Source organism: Camelina sativa, chromosome 5 (assembly GCF_030686135.1).
Source record: "Camelina sativa cultivar CO46 ecotype springtype chromosome 5, ASM3068613v1".
Taxonomy (NCBI): Eukaryota; Viridiplantae; Streptophyta; class Magnoliopsida; order Brassicales; family Brassicaceae; genus Camelina; species Camelina sativa.
The window spans coordinates 23,471,029-23,489,083 of NC_141884.1; the positions used below are offsets into that span (position 1 = coordinate 23,471,029).

General features: G+C 38.2%; 2 protein-coding genes, 2 long non-coding RNA genes and 1 pseudogene across 4 annotated transcripts; 4 read left to right on the plus strand and 1 right to left on the minus strand.

The window, feature by feature from the left end:
* Positions 1 to 4,782: 4,782 nt before the first annotated feature.
* LOC147944229 (uncharacterized) lies at positions 4,783 to 5,353 on the minus strand. The gene is made up of 2 exons (XR_015598097.1): positions 5,271 to 5,353; positions 4,783 to 5,149 (listed from the first exon to the last, which is right to left on the minus strand). It is a non-coding gene; the product is annotated as an uncharacterized LOC147944229 (long non-coding RNA).
* A 240-nt stretch (positions 5,354 to 5,593) lies between these two features.
* Positions 5,594 to 11,460, plus strand: LOC104789415 (putative cullin-like protein 2; annotated as a pseudogene).
* LOC147944230 (uncharacterized) lies at positions 6,244 to 7,529 on the plus strand. Its single transcript, XM_087513224.1, has one exon. The coding sequence runs from the start codon at positions 6,346 to 6,348 to the stop codon at positions 7,387 to 7,389; it is 1,044 nt and encodes a 347-aa protein (XP_087369350.1). The 5' UTR covers positions 6,244 to 6,345; the 3' UTR covers positions 7,390 to 7,529.
* Positions 11,461 to 12,499: 1,039 nt separating the features above from the next.
* On the plus strand, positions 12,500 to 14,165 carry LOC147944231 (uncharacterized). Its single transcript, XR_015557441.1, has 5 exons — positions 12,500 to 12,620; positions 13,050 to 13,189; positions 13,550 to 13,625; positions 13,743 to 13,810; positions 13,913 to 14,165. It is a non-coding gene; the product is annotated as an uncharacterized LOC147944231 (long non-coding RNA).
* A 1,504-nt stretch (positions 14,166 to 15,669) lies between these two features.
* LOC104787257 (uncharacterized) lies at positions 15,670 to 17,197 on the plus strand. Its single transcript, XM_010512798.2, has one exon. The coding sequence runs from the start codon at positions 15,712 to 15,714 to the stop codon at positions 17,152 to 17,154; it is 1,443 nt and encodes a 480-aa protein (XP_010511100.1). The 5' UTR covers positions 15,670 to 15,711; the 3' UTR covers positions 17,155 to 17,197.
* The last annotated feature ends 858 nt before the right edge of the window (positions 17,198 to 18,055 follow it).

Below are 18,055 nucleotides of genomic sequence, written 5' to 3' on the forward strand. Positions count from 1 at the left end.
GAATATATCCGCAAGTTGAGTCTTCGTGTTAACGTGTTGGAGAAGGATATTGCGGGAAACAACCTCATCCCTCACAAAGTGGCAATCGTTCTCTATATGTTTCTTTCGCTCGTGGAAAACAGGATTGGTTGCAATGTGGATTGCTGATTTGCTATCACAAAAAACATTCATAGGTTGTACATGAAGAACACCTAACGTGTGTAGCATACGCTTAAGCCAAAGTAGTTCCTGAACAAGATCTGCCATTGCCCTATACTCAGCCTCTGCCGACGAGCGACTTACAGTCTTTTGTTTCTTCGTTTTCCATGACACAGGTGAGTCGCCAAGCTGAATGAAGTAACCTGTAACTGATCGTCGTGACATACGACAACGAGACCAGTCTGAATCACACCATCCAGTGATTTGAAAATTATGATCAGTGCGTAATAATATACCTTGACCGGGATCAGACTTTAAGTACTTTACCACACGTATCGCTGCGTGCCAGTGATCCTCTCTTGGTTCCTTCATAAACTGAGCCAACAAATGGACCGAGTAAGCTAAATCAGGCCTTGTCACGCCTAAATATATCAACCGGCCAAGAAGTCTTCTGTAAGGCGTAGGATTACTCAAGATGCGAGATTCTGAAAACTGCAGTGAATGATTCTGGTCCAAGGGGAAGTCGACTGGTTTTGAGCCGAGTAAACCCGTTTCTGCAATAATATCTAGTGCATACTTTCGTTGACACAAATACATACCAGATTTATTGCGGGCAATTTCGATGCCCAAGAAATACTTCAACTCCCCCAAGTCTTTCATCTTAAAACAAGATGCTAAGTAAGCTTTAAACTGTTCTGTCGCAGCTTCATTACTGCCAGCAATTATGAGATCATCAACATAGATTAGGATATGTATTCTGACTGCAGCCTGGTCATAAGTGAATAATGAATAATCTCCTAAGGACTGAACGAATCCATAATCCTTCAAAGCCGTAGTCAGCTTGGCAAACCAACATCTTGGGGCCTGTTTAAGTCTATAGAGAGATTTCCTCAAACGACATACCTTGTTCTTATCAGGAAGTTGAAAACCAGGGGGCAAACGCATATACACCTCTTCCTCCAAGTCTCCGTGTAAAAACGCGTTTTGAACATCCATTTGATGTACCTTCCAACCAAATTTCACAGCAGTGTCCAAGAATAGTCTAACTGTACCCATCCTAGCCACTGGTGAAAACGTTTCACCATAGTCCTTGCCTTCAACTTGTTTGTTGCCCATAGCTACGAGTCTAGCCTTATATCGTTCGATTGATCCATCGGACTGAAACTTAACCTTGAAGACCCACTGACTTCCAATTGCTGTCTTTCCCGGAGGCAAATCCCTAATGTCCCAAGTGTTGTTTTCTTTGAGAGCTTCATATTCAAAACCAACAGCATCACGCCATCGGTCATCTTCCATCGCTTTTTTAAAAGATTTGGGTTCGACTGTTGAAATCACTGCAGCCACATATGCTATGTGTTGCTCTGAGAAACGAATTGTCGTATCTTGATTAGCAATTGGATAGACAACATTACACGACTCCTTGGTTGATTTGGAGATAGGATTTACCACATAATCCTTCAATTTGACTGAGGATGTTTTGTTCCGTTGACCCTTGCCTAATTTAGGTGGCGATGGCGGAGCTACCACTGGAGTTGACGACGACGATGACAACCTTATTTGGTCTTGGGGTGGAGAAACAGATCGGGGTTCGTCTACTAATTGATCAGTCGAGCCTTGTGAAATAATAGGTTGGCTTGTCGAGCCCACTTCATTTGTGGACTGTGGTTCAGTAGAGGCAGGATTCATAATGGGCCTGTGCAGTATCAGCCCATTATCAATCTCATCCTGGACCATTCCTTCAGACAATGGAGCCCATAGGATTTGCCCGTCTTCTTCATCGTCCTCAAGCGGAAACGAAGTGGCTGGTTTGAACGGGAATTTGGATTCAGAAAACACAATGTCCCTTGAGACAAAGAATTCAGACTTTTCCAGATCAAATACTCGCCATCCCTTTTTCCCATTTGGGTACCCAATGAAAACACACCGACGTGACCGTGATTCAAACTTGTCCCCTTTGGTAGTCAGATTGTGAGCATAACACAAACTCCCAAATACTCTCAGATGATCATAACTCGGACGCTTGTTATGTAACTTCTCATAAGGCGTGATATTACCCAAAACCAAGCTCGGTGTTCTATTAATCAAATATCCGGCTGTAAGAACACATTCACCCCATAATTCAATCGGCATATTCGCTTGAAATCGTAATGCGCGGGCAACATTCAAAACATGTCGATGTTTTCTTTCGACTCTGCCATTCTGTTGTGGCGTGTGAACACATGAGGTTTCATGGAGCACTCCATTTGATTGAAAGAAAGGAGTTAAGGAGATAAACTCTGAACCATTATCGCTACGGATCGACTTGACCTTTGTATTAAACTGTCGTTCCGTTAAGGAGAAAAAATTCTTGAGATAAGTTGAAGCTTCAGATTTGTCGTTGAGGAGATGAAGCCAAACGGCTCTTGAGTAATCATCAACAATTGTGAGAAAGTATCTCGCACCAGAATGAGAGAAAACACGGTAAGGCCCCCAAATATCAACATGAATGAGCTCAAAAATCATAGTTGTTTTATTCAAACTGAGTGGAAAACTATCCCTTGTTTGTTTTGCCCGAAGACATACATCGCAAGTGTTATTAGAACCAACTAATGAACTAGACAAAGAAGGTAATAATCCAACAACTTTAGCAGACGGATGTCCTAACCGCTTGTGCCACAACTCAAAGGACCCATCATCTTTCGTGGTTACTGCACCAGCGACCTCCATACTGCGAAAGTGGAAGGTCCCGCCTACTCTCTTACCAGCTCCAGTCACCGTCCTCGAAGCTCGGTCCTGAACCACAAGGAACGTGTCAGCCATTTGAACCACACACTTGTTTTCATCCATTAACTGAGCAAGAGATATCAAATCAGACTGCAACTCTTTAACATAGTAGACAGACTGCAAAACTAAACCAGACCCCAAACGAACAGATCCCTCTTTGAGCGAGACTTGCTCTCTACCGTCAGCCATTATGATCAATACTGGTGGCATATCTCTCACATTTGATAGTATCTCAAAACACCCTGTCAGATGATGAGATGCCCCTGTATCCAATATCCAAGAAGGTTGAGTGAACTTACCCGAGGATTTTTCAGTCGAAGCTGCCTTGTCAGCATTAAGGATGGATTTGATCGCCTTCCACTGCTGATCCGTTAGTCCATTTGCTCTGTCACGATCCCGATCCGTGATCACATGATTTGCTTGTTCTTTAGTAACATCTTCAATGTGTGGTACAACCACACGATTAGCATAAGTCATCGATGCCTTCCCTTTGCCTGCACCGGATGAGCTTGCACGACCACGACCTTGTAGCGAGCGACCCTTGGGTCTATCACCCCACCACTCTGGATAACCGATGACCGCATAGCAGTTATCAGCAACATGACCAGATCGATTGCACAACTTGCAGACCACTCCTTTGTCTTTTGCTTCAAAACGAAAAGGAGGCTTTGTGTGAACTGCAAAGGAAGTCACCTCTGGTCGTTCTTCACTTGTTACTCGAAGATCTTCTTCTTGTCTGACAATGTTGTATACCTCTTCCAAAGGTTGGACCGGTACACGCGCCACCAAACTCGACCGGACAGCACGAAACTGTTCATCAAGACCACAGAGAAACTGATGGACTTTATCTTCTTCACGGTCAGCTTCTTGTGCAGTTGCAAGATCACATGTGCATAGTCCACACTTGCAAGCTCTTATTGGACGATAAGCAGCGAGACTATCCCATATGCGATTCAGTTTTCCGTAGTAGGCTTCAATCGCCACTCCTCTCTGTTTGCAGCAAGCCAATTCAGCCTTGATTTGTTGAATACGAGACCCATTAATGACAGCAAATCGTTTCTTCAGGTAGTCCCACAAATCTTTTGCGACATCCCTGTGAGAGATTGTCGAACGCAGCATCGGATCAATTGTCATCTTGATCCAAGACACAAGTAGTGCTTGAATGGTCCACCAATCTTCCAAATCAGAGGAGCCTTCTTCAGGTCGAGCAATGGATCCATCCAAGAAACCGAATTTCTTGCGAGACGTTAACGCCGTCTTCATTCCACATGCCCACTCATCGTAATTAGTACCCTTCAGTAGAGGATGAGAAATCACCGCTCCTGGATTATCAGCCGAGGTCAGGTCATAAGGTGAGATAGTTCTTCTCACCTCCACAGTTGCAGTCGCCGTTGCCGGAGAAGCAGTAGTCGGATTCGGATTTGTTGCCATTATAGCAAACAAAGATCAAGAAATCTTAAAATTTTATCGAAAGAAAAATAGTATCAGGCTCTGATACCATGAAGAGAAACAGATATTGCTGAAAGTTCTGTGTATTCACTCTGATCCGAATCGATTACCTATATGGAGTAAGCTATAACTAAAACCCAAGATATAGGAGTATCCCTAAGAATGTACAACTATCGAGCCTCTGTTTCGGAGAGAATAAACTCTCTGTTTCGTAGAATATGCTATACATTAGTAAACCGACTTTAACCATCAATAACCGGAGTAACCCACTTCATTAGGTTGATAGTGTTATTTGATGATAGTTCTTCTTCTTCACGCGAGTTAGTATATCGATTTGAACATGAATTAAAATGAAAAAAAGAACCAGTTGTATTTTAAAGGTTACAAATAAATGGTTCATATAATTTTTTATAAAAAATTTCCTGAATGATAGATAAAACCTCCATATATATCAAAATTTGATTCATGTTTTTATCCGTGTGATTACTAGTATAGAAACAAATAGGCCACAAACCTTAAACAAATGTTTTTTTTTTTTTACTTTTATTATAAATATGCTATGATTTTTGTTGTAAATAATTTTGTGGCGATATTAGTAATCAGGAGGCCAAAAACCACAACAGAAGCATTTTGTAGGGTTTTTTCCTTGAGAATCATGCCCCCTGCAAAATCCCCCTAAGCTTTTACTCCTCTTTTTGCACACGGAGTCGCAATCATTGGGAAGACAAAATCCAGTTTGTGTTAATTTTGAATGGAATACATCGTCTACTTTTTTTCTGCTCCACATTGCCTTCCACTCCTGTTACCATAACATTTAGAACATATAAATCTCAGTTTCGATAATGAAAGTGAAAACAATATTTTTCATCTAGTGAAAAGATATTATGAGGAGTTTTCTGTATAAATAATAAAAGATCTACAATAGTAAGAACGGTAAATGATACTCCGTAGTTGAAAAGATTTCTTCATGCTCAATGGAAGAAAAGAGTTGATGGTGTTTAATAATTAGAAAACAAAGACGAAAGCTTATATATACATCATTCTACATATATATACATATCTAATTTAAGCTAACTACTTTTTTGAATTCCGTTTTTAAGGGATCTTGCTTCAGTAATTCTATTTTTTCTCAACACCTTAAGACTTGCTCATTTCTAATTTTTAAAAAGAAAAATGCCAAAGTCAATTTTTTATTAAAAAATGAAAATTCATTACAAATATACACATATATACCAAATTTAATATGGCTTGTTTGAGTGTTAAACTAACAAAATTTATTGGAGGATTGGACAACTTTACGGAAGTGTTTTGGTTGTCTAACAACTTTACGGAAGTGTTAAGGGAGAAGCATGATCAATGTCTGCTAAGTGCTAAGAGAGCTTTTTAAGAGGTGGAATAACCATAATGTTATGGTTAGATGGTTTGCCAGATTCTTTTATTATATTGAACGTTGCTTGGGGAGAGGCACTCCAACACTGAGAGAAGTTGGTTTGACATGCTTCCACGACCTGGTTTGTCAGGCAAATTCCAATATATAATTTCTCACTGCCTCAGAACTTTTTTTTTGTAACCGTCCATGCAGTTATTTACCTTAGGTTTATCGTGAGATGCATTCCACAGCCACAAAAGCTGTAACAGCACTTGTACGTATTAGTAACTGCAATGAAAAAGGTTCTGGTCCAGCCTGATTCTTGATTTTTGTATCTAACAAAATTTGTGTGTTTGCCAAATTCGTAAGGAACGTGAGGGCTAACAGATTGATAGGGAACTAGTGAAAAATATTAAGATAGGACTAAACATTTTGGGGATTATGTCAAATATGTGATTTCTGTTTATCTTTTGCTAGATTATAGGATCCTCAATTGTGTATAAATATTTGTACGTTCTTATGATGAATACAACATACAGAGCATTATTCAGCCTTTCATGGTATCAGAGCACGATCTGGACCTTTAAAATTTTTTTGCACCTCTTGTTTATTTTTCTTTTGAAACAATGAGTGAAGTCGAATCTGCTTCTTCTGGTCCTACGACCGATCCCAAAGTCGTCTCTGCTGCTCTCATGTCGCCGTACTTTCTCCATCCAGCAGATAGTACGGGACAAGTACAGACTCCAATCTTATTGAATGGAGCCAATTACGAACGATGGTCGAAGTTGATGTTGAATTCTCTTCGTACCAAGCGGAAACTGGGTTTTGTTAATGGAACCCTTCCGCGACCGACGAATAATCCCGATGATGAAGAGAAGTGGGAAATGGTTAACGCTATGGTCATTGGTTGGATCTATAGTAGCGTTGAACCAAAGTTGCGACAATCTATCTCGTTGGTTGATAACGCCAACACGATGTGGGCAAGCCTACAAAGACGATTCTCTGTCAGTGATGACACGAGAATTCATCAGCTGCATTCTGACATTGCTGTGTGCAAACAGAACGGTGATGAGGTGGAAGTTTATTTTAGCAAACTGCAGATCATGTGGGATGATCTGGCAAATTTTGAGAACGGTTTCACATGTTGTTGTAAAACTGCAAACTGTGATTCAATACTGAAGTATGAGAAGATGCGAGAGAAGATACGGGTGCATCAGTTTCTCATGGGACTCGACAATTCTCGTTTTGGAACGACAATATCAAATTTGTTGAGTCGACAAACAGAGTTGAACCTTGAGACTGTTTATTCTCAGGTTATTCAAGAAGAACGACACATCAACGCCATGCGTACAACTGATGATCGGACTCCCGTTGTCGGTTTCTCTGCCACGACAACGACGGCCGCCTCACAACAAAATACCTCTGTTTCCTCTGCTCAGGCATCGGCTTCTCGTTTTGTTAAGCCATCAACAGTTTGTTCACATTGTGGCAAACCAGGACATGATGCAAGTAATTGTTTTCAACTGATTGGCTTCCCTGAGTGGTGGGAGAAAGATAAAGCCAATGGTGGTCGTGGAGGTTTTGGTCGTGGTAGAGGATTTTCGAACCATGGTCGCGGTCGTGGAGGTCGTTGGTTCTGGCTTTTGAGCTTCTCATACTCAACTCGGTGATTCAGCTTCCTCGGTGGATTCTTCAGGCATTCCAAATTTCACAACAGATCAATGGGCTACTTTGGAACAATTTGTGAAGAAACATGGTTCCTCTGCCAATACAAAGCCATCAGGTAAGACAGAAAAACTTCTTCTCTTTGGTAAAGAACGACGTCATGATATTATCATTGATTTGGGTGCCTCTCATCATATGACTGGGGATTTACACTTACTCACTGCGGTTACCACTATTGCTCCTTGTCCCATTGCTCTGCCTAATGGACAGATCACCTGGGCAACTAAACATGGCAGTTTGAATCTTGGTGGTTGACTTGTTTTGTCCAAAGTTTTCTTTGCCCCGTGTTAATCAATCACACTTATCTCAGTTGCTCAATTGCTTCGTGATGTTGCTGGTTTTGTACTCTTCACTAAACAGTTTTGTGTCATAAAGGACCTCGATTCGAAGACTTTGATTGGAGCAAGGAAGGAGCGTGATGGGGTTTATCATTACGAGGGTGCTGTTGCGGTTCATGCTGGGCATATGGGAAAGTTGCAGACTCGGGACTTATGGCATCATTGTATGGGACATCCGTCATCTAGAGTGCTTTCTGTTTTAGGATCTATTGGAGGTTTTTCTAGTACCGTAGGGTCTTTTGAACAATCTTGTGGTGTTTGTCTACGAGCTAAACAAACTCGAGACGTGTTTTCTTCAAGCATCAATAAAGCAGTTGATTATTTCTCTTTAATTCATTGTGATATATGGAGACCATATCGAGAACCATCAACGTGTGGAGCATGTTATTTCCTTATGATTGTTGATGATTTTTCAAGAGCGGTTTGGGAAATCTTACTCTTGGAAAAGAAAGAAGCATCCGATGCTTTGAAAACATTTTGCATGTTTACTAAACGACAATTCAACAAACAAGTTAAGGTTGTTCGTAGTGACAATGGTGGCGAGTTTCTATGTTAGCGCAAGTTCTTTGCTGATAAAGGCATCATTCATCAAACGTCCTGCGTGGAAACACCTCAACAAAATGGGCGTGTGGAACGCAAGCATTGCCACATACTAAATGTGGCTCATGCTCTTTTGTTTCAAGGCAATTTACCTAAGAAGTTTTGGGGAGAAAGTATCTTGACGGCCACTTATCTGATTAACCGTACGCCATCTCCTTTACTCAATAACAAGACGCCATATGAACTCTTATACGGTTCGCCTCCAGACTATCACAACCTTCGTGTCTTTGGAACACTCTGTTACGCTCGCAAGATTGATAGGTCGAAGGATAAGTTTGATCCTCGTAGTGCCAAGTGTGTTTTTCTGGGCTATTCAATGGGCAAGAAAGGTTGGCTTGTGTGTGATTTGCAAACGGAGAAGCTGTTTGTTTCCCGAGATGCCGTTTTTCATGAGGATGTTTATCCTTATATTGTTGCTCATGTTGTTGTTAATCATGATATGTTGCCTGATCGTTCATCTTTACAACATCCTGCAGTTTATGATTTTATTCAATCTCCTGCTTCAGGGGGAGATAGTACAGTCTCAGGGGGAGTACCTACCACCTGTTTTTGTCGAAGTTGAGCAGATTTCCTCTCCAACGGTAGTTGATCCATCTAATGACTCTGGTCAGACTATTGATAATGCGGAATCTCTTGGTGTTGGGAAGAGAATAAAGAAGAAATCAGTTTTGCTAGAACCATACATTACATATACGGCTCAAGTATTTGATGATAACCCTCACGTCACGCTTCCTTCTTCGACAGCATCTCCATCAGAGTCTTCTTCAGGTACTTGTTTGTATCCCTTGACTGACTATTTTTCTTGTCATCGTTTATCTCCATTGTTTCGGGCTTTTGCTGCATTTATTACTGCAAATCTCGAGCCTAAGTCCTTTCAGGAGGCTGTTAAACATGACGTATGGCATGGAGCTGTCAAGACTGAGGTCGGTGCCCTGGAGGATGCAGACACTTGGGATGTCACCGATCGTCCTCCAGATAAACAAGTCATTGGATGCAAGTGGGTGTTCAAGATAAAGTTTCAATCTGATGGTACCATCAAGCGATACAAAGCCAGACTTGTGGCTCTAGGCAATCGACAAGAGGAAAGAGTGGATTACAAAGAAACCTTTGCTCCGGGTTAAAATGACAACAGTACGCATTGTTCTTGAGGTTGCAGCTGCAAAGAACTGGGAGTTATATCAAATGGATGTACAAAATGCGTTCTTACACGGCGATTTGGACGAAGAGGTTTACATGAACTTGCCACCGGGGTGGCTCATACGAATCCTAACAGTGTGTGTCAGCTCAAGAAATCTATATATGGCCTTCGTCAATTGCCGTGATGTTGGTTCTCCAAGTTGTCTAAAGCTTTACTTAATTTTGGTTTTAAACAGAATCACAAGGACTATTCTCTGTTTACACTTCTGCGTGGCGGTACTATCCTGTTTGTCTTAGTGTATGTTGATGATTTGGTCGTCGGAGGTGATAATCCTATGCTTATTTCTACTTTTAAGTCTTACTTGAGTAGGTGTTTTAAGATGAAGGATTTAGGCGTTTTACGTTATTTTCTTGGCATCAAGGTTTCCCGTGGCAAGGAAGGTATCTATTTGTCACAGCGAAAGTATTCACTTTACATTATTACAGAGTGTGGTCTTCTTGGTGCGGCTCCAGACCCTACACCTATGGAAGAAAATCATAATTTGGCCAGAGACGCTGGTCCTTTCTTCACCACACTGACGCAATACCGTCGTTTGGTTGGTCGCCTTGTCTATTTAGCTGTTACTCGTCCTGAGATCAGTTATGCTGTTCATATCTTAGTACAGTTCCTGAAAGCACCGCGACAGAGGCATTGGGAGGCAGCTCTACGGTTGGTTCGATATCTGAAAGGGGCGCCTGGTCAAGGGATTTTGTTATGTTCTAAGAGTGATCTTAGGATTACTGCATTTTGTGATTCCGATTATGCAACATGTCCTTTGTCTCGTCGTTCCCTTACCGGCCATATTGTCATGCTTGAAAACACGATTGTCTCGTGGAAGACAAAGAAGCAGAAGGTCGTCTCTCGTTCGTCAGCAGAGGCAGAATACAGGGCAATGGCCATGACTCTTAGTGAGTTGAAATGGATCCAGGAATTGCTACAAACCATTGGCATTGCACAGACGGCTCTGATGTATATGCACTGCGATAGTGAGGCTGCAATCCACATTGTCGCGAATCCGGTTTTTCACGAACGTAGGAAGCACATTGAGGTGGATTGTCATTACGTTAGGGATGCGGTTATGGATGGTACACTTATTACACCTCATGTTCGGACTACAGACCAGTTGGCTGACATTCTAACTAAGGCATTACCGCATCGTTCATTCAGTTATCTACTTGGCAAGATGGGCGTTCGAGACTTACACGCACCATCTTGAGGGGGAGTATTAAGATAGGACTAAATATTTTGGGGATTATGTCAAATATGTGATTTCTGTTTATCTTTGCTAGATTATAGGATCCTCAATTGTGTATAAATACCTGTACGTTCTTATGATGAATACAACATACAGAGCATTATTCAGCCTTTCAAAAAATGTATTAGATGCCTATGTGGAGAATGGGATGGGAACTATGGAAAAATATGAAGAGGATTTTGAAAGCTACTTGCTTCAAGATACTGCTTCTTACTATTCTCTCAAGATGTCAATGTGGATCTAGGAGAATTCTTGTCTTGATAACATGCTAAAGGCATGTCCTCCGATCCTGTTATGTCATATTCGGGGACTGTGTTTTCTTGCGATTATATGTATAAACGTCAGTCATTTTATATAGCAGGCTGAGGAGTATCTAAGAAGGGAGAGGGAGAGAGTGACTCATTACCTTCATTCAATCACTGAACCCAAACTAGTTGAGGTTCGTTATAACATATCCTCTGAATTATAATTAATTATTTCATATTTTAAGTTGGTCACAAGCATGTGTATATGCACAAACACTGATAGTGCTTGTTAACATTTCTGAATGCAGAAAGTACAAAATGAATTGTTGGTAGTGGTTGCAAAACAACTATTAGAAAATAAGCACTCAAGCCTCAGGGTCTTGTGCATTGCTAAGAAATGACAAGGTTAGACGAATTTTGTGTGTTGTGCTTTTTTTTTTTTTTTGTGTTTGTTAATTCTTCTTATAAGCAAAGTATGGGCCAATTTGATGTATAACGAAATCACTAATCTAATTAAGAATATAGCATTGAAAAAAATTAAGAGAGCAGCACAAGAGATATGGGAAATTACCATTTTAGTGTATTTTTTAATTAAAAAAAATCATATCCCATCAACTTCTTTTGGATTTTATGTATGTTTTAAAAATGATTCAAAATTATATTCTGCATAAAACATGATTTGAATTTTTAAAATCGGATGTAAAAACATTATAAGAGCAAATAGTGTTTGTATAATTAGATATAAATAATACTATATAGAATCTATACGAATAGAATGTTATACTATATTGTATTTGTAGAAATCTAAATTAAACGAAAAAATAAGAAAGAAAAAAATAAAAAAAATTTATAAACAGAACGTATAAAATGAAATAATATGTAATAAAACAAAAGTATGAACAAGTTGTTTCCTAAGAAATATACAACATATGAAACTTAACATGCCGAGTTTAACAATTTCGGAATAAATGACACTATATCTTAAGGGATACAATATAGAGAACTAAAATTATCAAATTAAGCGCATGCTAAAATTAGATTACATGAGGATTAAATTAATATATTTTTAAATGGAATAGAATAATGTTGTACTCTATAGAAGAAATATATAATTATATTATTTTAGTTACATATTGAGTTAAAATTGTTCAATAAAAAAATCAAATAAAAACATAAAAGAAAAAGTTTAGTTTTGAATAAGAATGTGAAATCCAAATAATTTGTGTAAATAGATTTTAGTTTAACTCATATTGTGATATTTTTTTGTAATTAGGCGCATTAGAGCATGATTAGTGGGAGATACTCTATGGGTTACTCATGTAATTGGGCCCAATTTCCTAATAAAAAACTCATTTTCGAGTCCAATTGGTCGAGTATCGGTGCTGTGGGAAGTAATTGAGGAACCTCGAGAGAAACGCGACGTGGCGTATGCCCATTGGTGGACGGGTAATTATAAAAGGTTTATTTTTATTTTTTTCTCCATTTCTTTTTTTCATTCTTCCCGTCTCTCTCTCCTCTCTCGTTCGAAACGGCGATAGAAGCGATTCATCCGATTCATCCGGTAATTTAACTCAATCTCTGTTTTTTTTTTTCTCTTCTTCTTCATTTTGTAGTTGAATTGTTTTATTTTTTGTTCTATCTCTGTTCTACTGATTTGGATCTTAAAGTTTTAATTTTTAATCACAAACCTCCCTTTGATTTTCAAATATGAGTTGCTACCTACCCACCACTGCAAATTAAGCTCTTTTTTAGCTCAAACTACTGAAATTGTGTTCTGGATTCTATCATATATTTGAGAAGAGTGTAGTTTGGTGATGTATGTGAGAATGGTTTTGTTGGCTTTGGGACTGTAGAAACGGAGAAAGAGATCTTTGATGCTATATTGAAAGGGAGAAAGAGATCTTTTTCCACAGAGATTGTCATTTCTTAGTTATGATAACTTCTTCTTCTTGTATTCTTACTCGAATGTTGAAAATGTGGTTGGTTGCAGAGCATCCATGGCTAAGAGAAGGTTGAGAAGCATCGGATAAACCTATTGATAAGAGAAGCATTGGATAAGAATTGAAAGAAGGCTTAGCCAAGTTGGGATCAAAACTCACTGAAGCCGAAGTGAAACAGCTCATGGATGCTGTAAGTTTGCAGTCTTGACTATGATATCTCTCCATTCCACTATCATTATTCCATGAATATTATGAATTAGGATAAGCAATTACAGGTTGCTAACTGCTAAGTCCTCTTGCTGGTTTGTGGTTTGTGGACTATCATATACATACAGTTTGATTTGATTAAAATGTTAAAACCGAATACTTTCGTTTAATGTCTCTCTCTTTGGATTACTTTGATTTGGTTTGTGAACAACTCTCTAAAGTCAATTCCTTTGTTGTTCGGAATTGTTGTTCTCTTCACCCTTACTGTTCTATTATGTGGTCTCTGTTTTGGTTGAGTTGTCTTCTTCTTCATGGAAATTGATTGATTTCGTTTGTGTTCCAGAGTGTTGATTTCTATGCGATAAACATGGACTCTCAAGCTCTGATACAGTCTTCTGCTGAGAACCCACTTCAAATTGGTGAGCTTTTAACTTGTGGCCTTGGTTAGTAGAATTATACTTATTTTGTGAAGGTGTTGTGTGAGTTTTGGCATCCAAAAGAAGTAAACTTGCGTCTCTGTTACGTAATTTTTATAGGTACTTACTTGACTGTTGGTGTTGTTACCAATTCGTTTAGCTTTGAAGGATGTAAAAGATCTTTGCAGGTAACATGAAACAGGGTGATAGTCTATTCTGATTATGGGATACATGGACGTAAAGCAATAAACGCAGCATCTACTAACTATTCTGATTTTGGTTTATTGTAGTGAAACAGGGTGATACTCTACATCTTCGAGCTTTGTTTTGTGCCGTGTTCGTGTGAGACGTGGTGGACGCAAGAGGTGCCTTCGGACATACATGTCTTGAGAAACTGTTGGAGAAATGGAGATAGATTAAGGTTTTAACTACAAAAGTTGTATGAAATTTTATTTTAATTTGTAATTTTTACTTTGTAATATAGCTCATTTGAATCTTGGTTTCATATATAAATTAATGTAATAAAATATGATACTTTTATTTTTTTAATTTCTCAAGTTATCCAAAAATATTAAAAAGGAAATCTCAAGGAATCAATTATAGCAATTGTTCTAATGATAAAACAATAAATAATAACACAATATAATTCCTATTGTAAAATATATAATTGCATTTCAAAAAACGCTATATTTGACGAAGAGACGATAGCAGTACATAAAACCGCTATCTAAAATGGTCAACCTATTATCGTGGGCGATACAGAAGCGTTTTTAGTAACGCTATCGTAATATTAAGATAGCGTTTTTGTGGTGTTATTAAAAACCGAAATTCTTGTAGTGTTTGGTCGCTATAATAGGTTCTCCAAGTTCCTCTCGTGTCGTGAAAGATCATTCACTAAAGGATAACCAAGTGGTTTTGCTTTGGTTTGTAACATTTGAGATTTGTACAACAGTTATATTTTTCTTATTCCGAATTTTATTTAATATTTCGAATTTTGTAAAATATGTTTACTATTCCAAATTTTGTAAAATATGTTTCATATTCCAAATTTTGTAAAATTTTGTTGTTTTCTATTTTATGTAATATAAAAATTTTAAATAATTGTTTTATCATTTTAGATAATTAAAGTTTGATAATTAATAAATACAAATTAAAAATTTATTATTTAAATGCTTGAGTAACCTTCTTTGGGGTTCTCTAGTAATAGGGTAATTTTGGTTAAGTTCTCTTAGGATTGCTTTGATTAATTTAGTATTAAATATATAATTAATTAGTATGAGAGTAACTTAGAGAGTACCCACCACTAATGATGGTCTTATCCATCAAATGAACTACATTCCAGAGGCCAATTATCTTCAGAATCTCAGGAAATAGATTACACAAATTCTCTATATGTTTTTGAATATCCCCCAAGCATTTTCAAACCTATGGCATAACTGGTGTATAAACCTTTCTTGTAGTATGAGTTTACGCGTCGAATCTACTTTTCCGACTTAAAGGCACACAACCTTGGTGAGAAACCTTGCCACTATCTACAATTATACATCATGAATTTACGTTTTAATATTCATCCCTCCTTTCTCTTTTGCTTTATCCTCGTTTTCATTTATATATTGAACTTCTAGGCTCTAGCGAAACATTTTTGCATTCTCATTTGTATTTCCTTAATTCCTTTCCCACATGCCAAATGATGTCCCATTATATATTAGTTCCATTTTAATGGGTTTAGTACTTATCGTCGACTATTAAGAATACTTTTTTTCTACAAAGTTTCAGGAACATGTGAACACATAAAATCGTGTTATAAACTATATAACCTACAACTGTCAATTTTTCACATCCCTCCCATCTTAAATAATTCAAAAGAACCCTTTTTATTTAAAAACAACATCGAGTCTATTTTTGTCACGTTTTGTTCTGTCATTTTATTATCTTACACGCAAATGGATTGGTCCAAATAGGTAACTTTGACTAATTGCTTGTTACTAATAAATAGGTCGTCGACTCGAATCTGTCTTTCGATTATTACTTATTAGCTATCAATATGCGTATTGCTTCTCTCAACTTCACTACAAAAAAGAACACTACGATGAAGTCTCGTTTCTTCCACCATCTCTTCTTACTCACCGCCGTAATCTTTCTTCGGTTATCGACTCCTACCACAGCTGCCATGTGTCATCCTGATGATGAGTCAGGTCTTTTAGCTTTTAAATCAGCTATAACCGAAGATCCTTCGGATATTCTAAGCACCTGGAAGAAAGGTACTAATTGCTGCTCCTGGGAAGGTGTCAATTGTCCTAACAGCAACCGCGTCGCCGTACTCACTATCCTCATAGAGTCTAATGATGCTGGAACATTTCTCTCCGGTACAATCTCCCCGTCACTGTCTAAACTCCAGCATTTGGAAGGGTTCGTCTTTATCAATCTCAAAAACATCACTGGACCCTTTCCTTCATTTCTGTTCCAATTACCACATCTAAAGTACGTTTACCTCGAGAATTTACGTCTCTCTGGTCCTCTTCCAGCCAACATTGGCGCGCTAAACCGTTTAGATACGTTAACCGTTAAAGGAAACCAATTCAGCGGTTCAATCCCGAGTGCTATATCCAAATTAACTCGGTTAAACTACCTCAATCTCGGTGGTAATTTCTTAACCGGAACCATACCGTTAGGTATTGCTAATCTCAAGCTCATGTCGAATCTGAATCTCGAAGGAAACCATCTCTCTGGAACCATCCCAGATATTTTCAAATCCATGAGTAAGCTCCGAATCCTCACTCTCTCCCGCAACAGATTATCCGGTAAGCTCCCTCCGTCGCTCGCATCGCTCGCACCGGTTCTTGCGTTCCTCGAGCTAGGTCAGAACAATATCTCGGGGTCGATACCAAGCTATTTATCAAGATTCATGGCGCTCGACACGCTAGATCTCTCCAAGAACCGGTTCTACGGATCCGTGCCAAAGAGTTTGGCAAAGCTGACTAAAATTGCTAATATCAATCTCTCTCACAATTTTCTAACTGATCCATTCCCTGTTTTGAACGTGAAGAATGACATATTAAGTCTAGATTTATCGTACAACAAGTTTCACATGGAAACGATCCCGGAATGGGTGACCTCGGCGTCGTTACTCAGCTCTTTGAAGCTTGCTAAATGCGGAATCAAGATGAGCTTAGACGATTGGAAAACAAGGCAAACTGACCTCTACGATTCCATCGATCTTTCGGACAATGATATCTCAGGGAGTCCGGTGAGGTTCTTGAAGGAAGAAGGGCAACTACGGGAATTTCGGATGTCTGGGAACAAACTACGATTCGATTTGGAGAAGCTAAGTTTCTCCAAGACGCTTGAGACGCTTGATCTGTCAAGGAACTTAGTTTTCGGGAAAGTGCCGGCTAGGGTGGCCGGATTGAAGATACTAAACTTAAGTCAAAACCATCTTTGTGGAAAACTGCCGGCGACGAAGTTTCCAAAGAGTGCGTTTGCCGTCAACAACTGTCTTTGTGGCTCTCCGCTGGGTCATTGTAAAAGTTGATGCTAAATGGATTCATTCATCGTCATGTTATATAGTTCTTGAACATCATGTGTCACTTTGTCCAAAAAAAAAAAACATCATGTGTGAAACATTCCATATTCTTCTTTTGTCTTTATTTATTTTTCATATTCTCTTTGCTTTATTTACTGATTATGTAATCATATACTTTTTAAACAGCACTAGATTCAGACCCACACATACGTGCGGGATTGATTTCAAAGACTAAGATTGTTTTCAAAAATTAAGTTTGCTATTAGATTTATAATATATTACATATGTGTGGAGTTATGTTTGTAGACATATTTTTTAGGAATATTAACATTCATAATCTGCACTTATACCAGTTAAGTATTCGATTTGTTTATAATTTGGTTTAGAGTAAAAAAGTTAACAGTTTTATCTTTGTTATATGTAAAGATAACTACATTAAAAAATTTAGTAAGAGAAAAACGATATATCTATTTCAGGACAGAAAAATAGTAAAACAAAAGTGGTATGTCCCGTCTCAGATATGATTTTCCATCTCATAACCGTGGTTTTAATAATAATATACACATTTCATATTATACATTTTAGTTGATCAGATAAGGAAATAAGTAAGTGCGGATCCTCACGTATGTGTGGGTTTTATTTGTAGATATATTTAGTTGTATAGGATCTATAACATAAAATAGTTTGCTATGAAAGTGTGAGAATGAAATAATAATGCTTTCACCATAGAATTTATTAGAACGTAGCAGTTATGATATTAATCCATTAAAAATGTTCTTAAATGTAAATTTTTTTTTTTCACTTACGAACCAAAATTTCAACATAGTATATATTTTGAATTAATATTTTGGAAACCGATTTATATTTGAATTTTTTGAGATAATGATGAATCTAAAATCCAAAATTTATA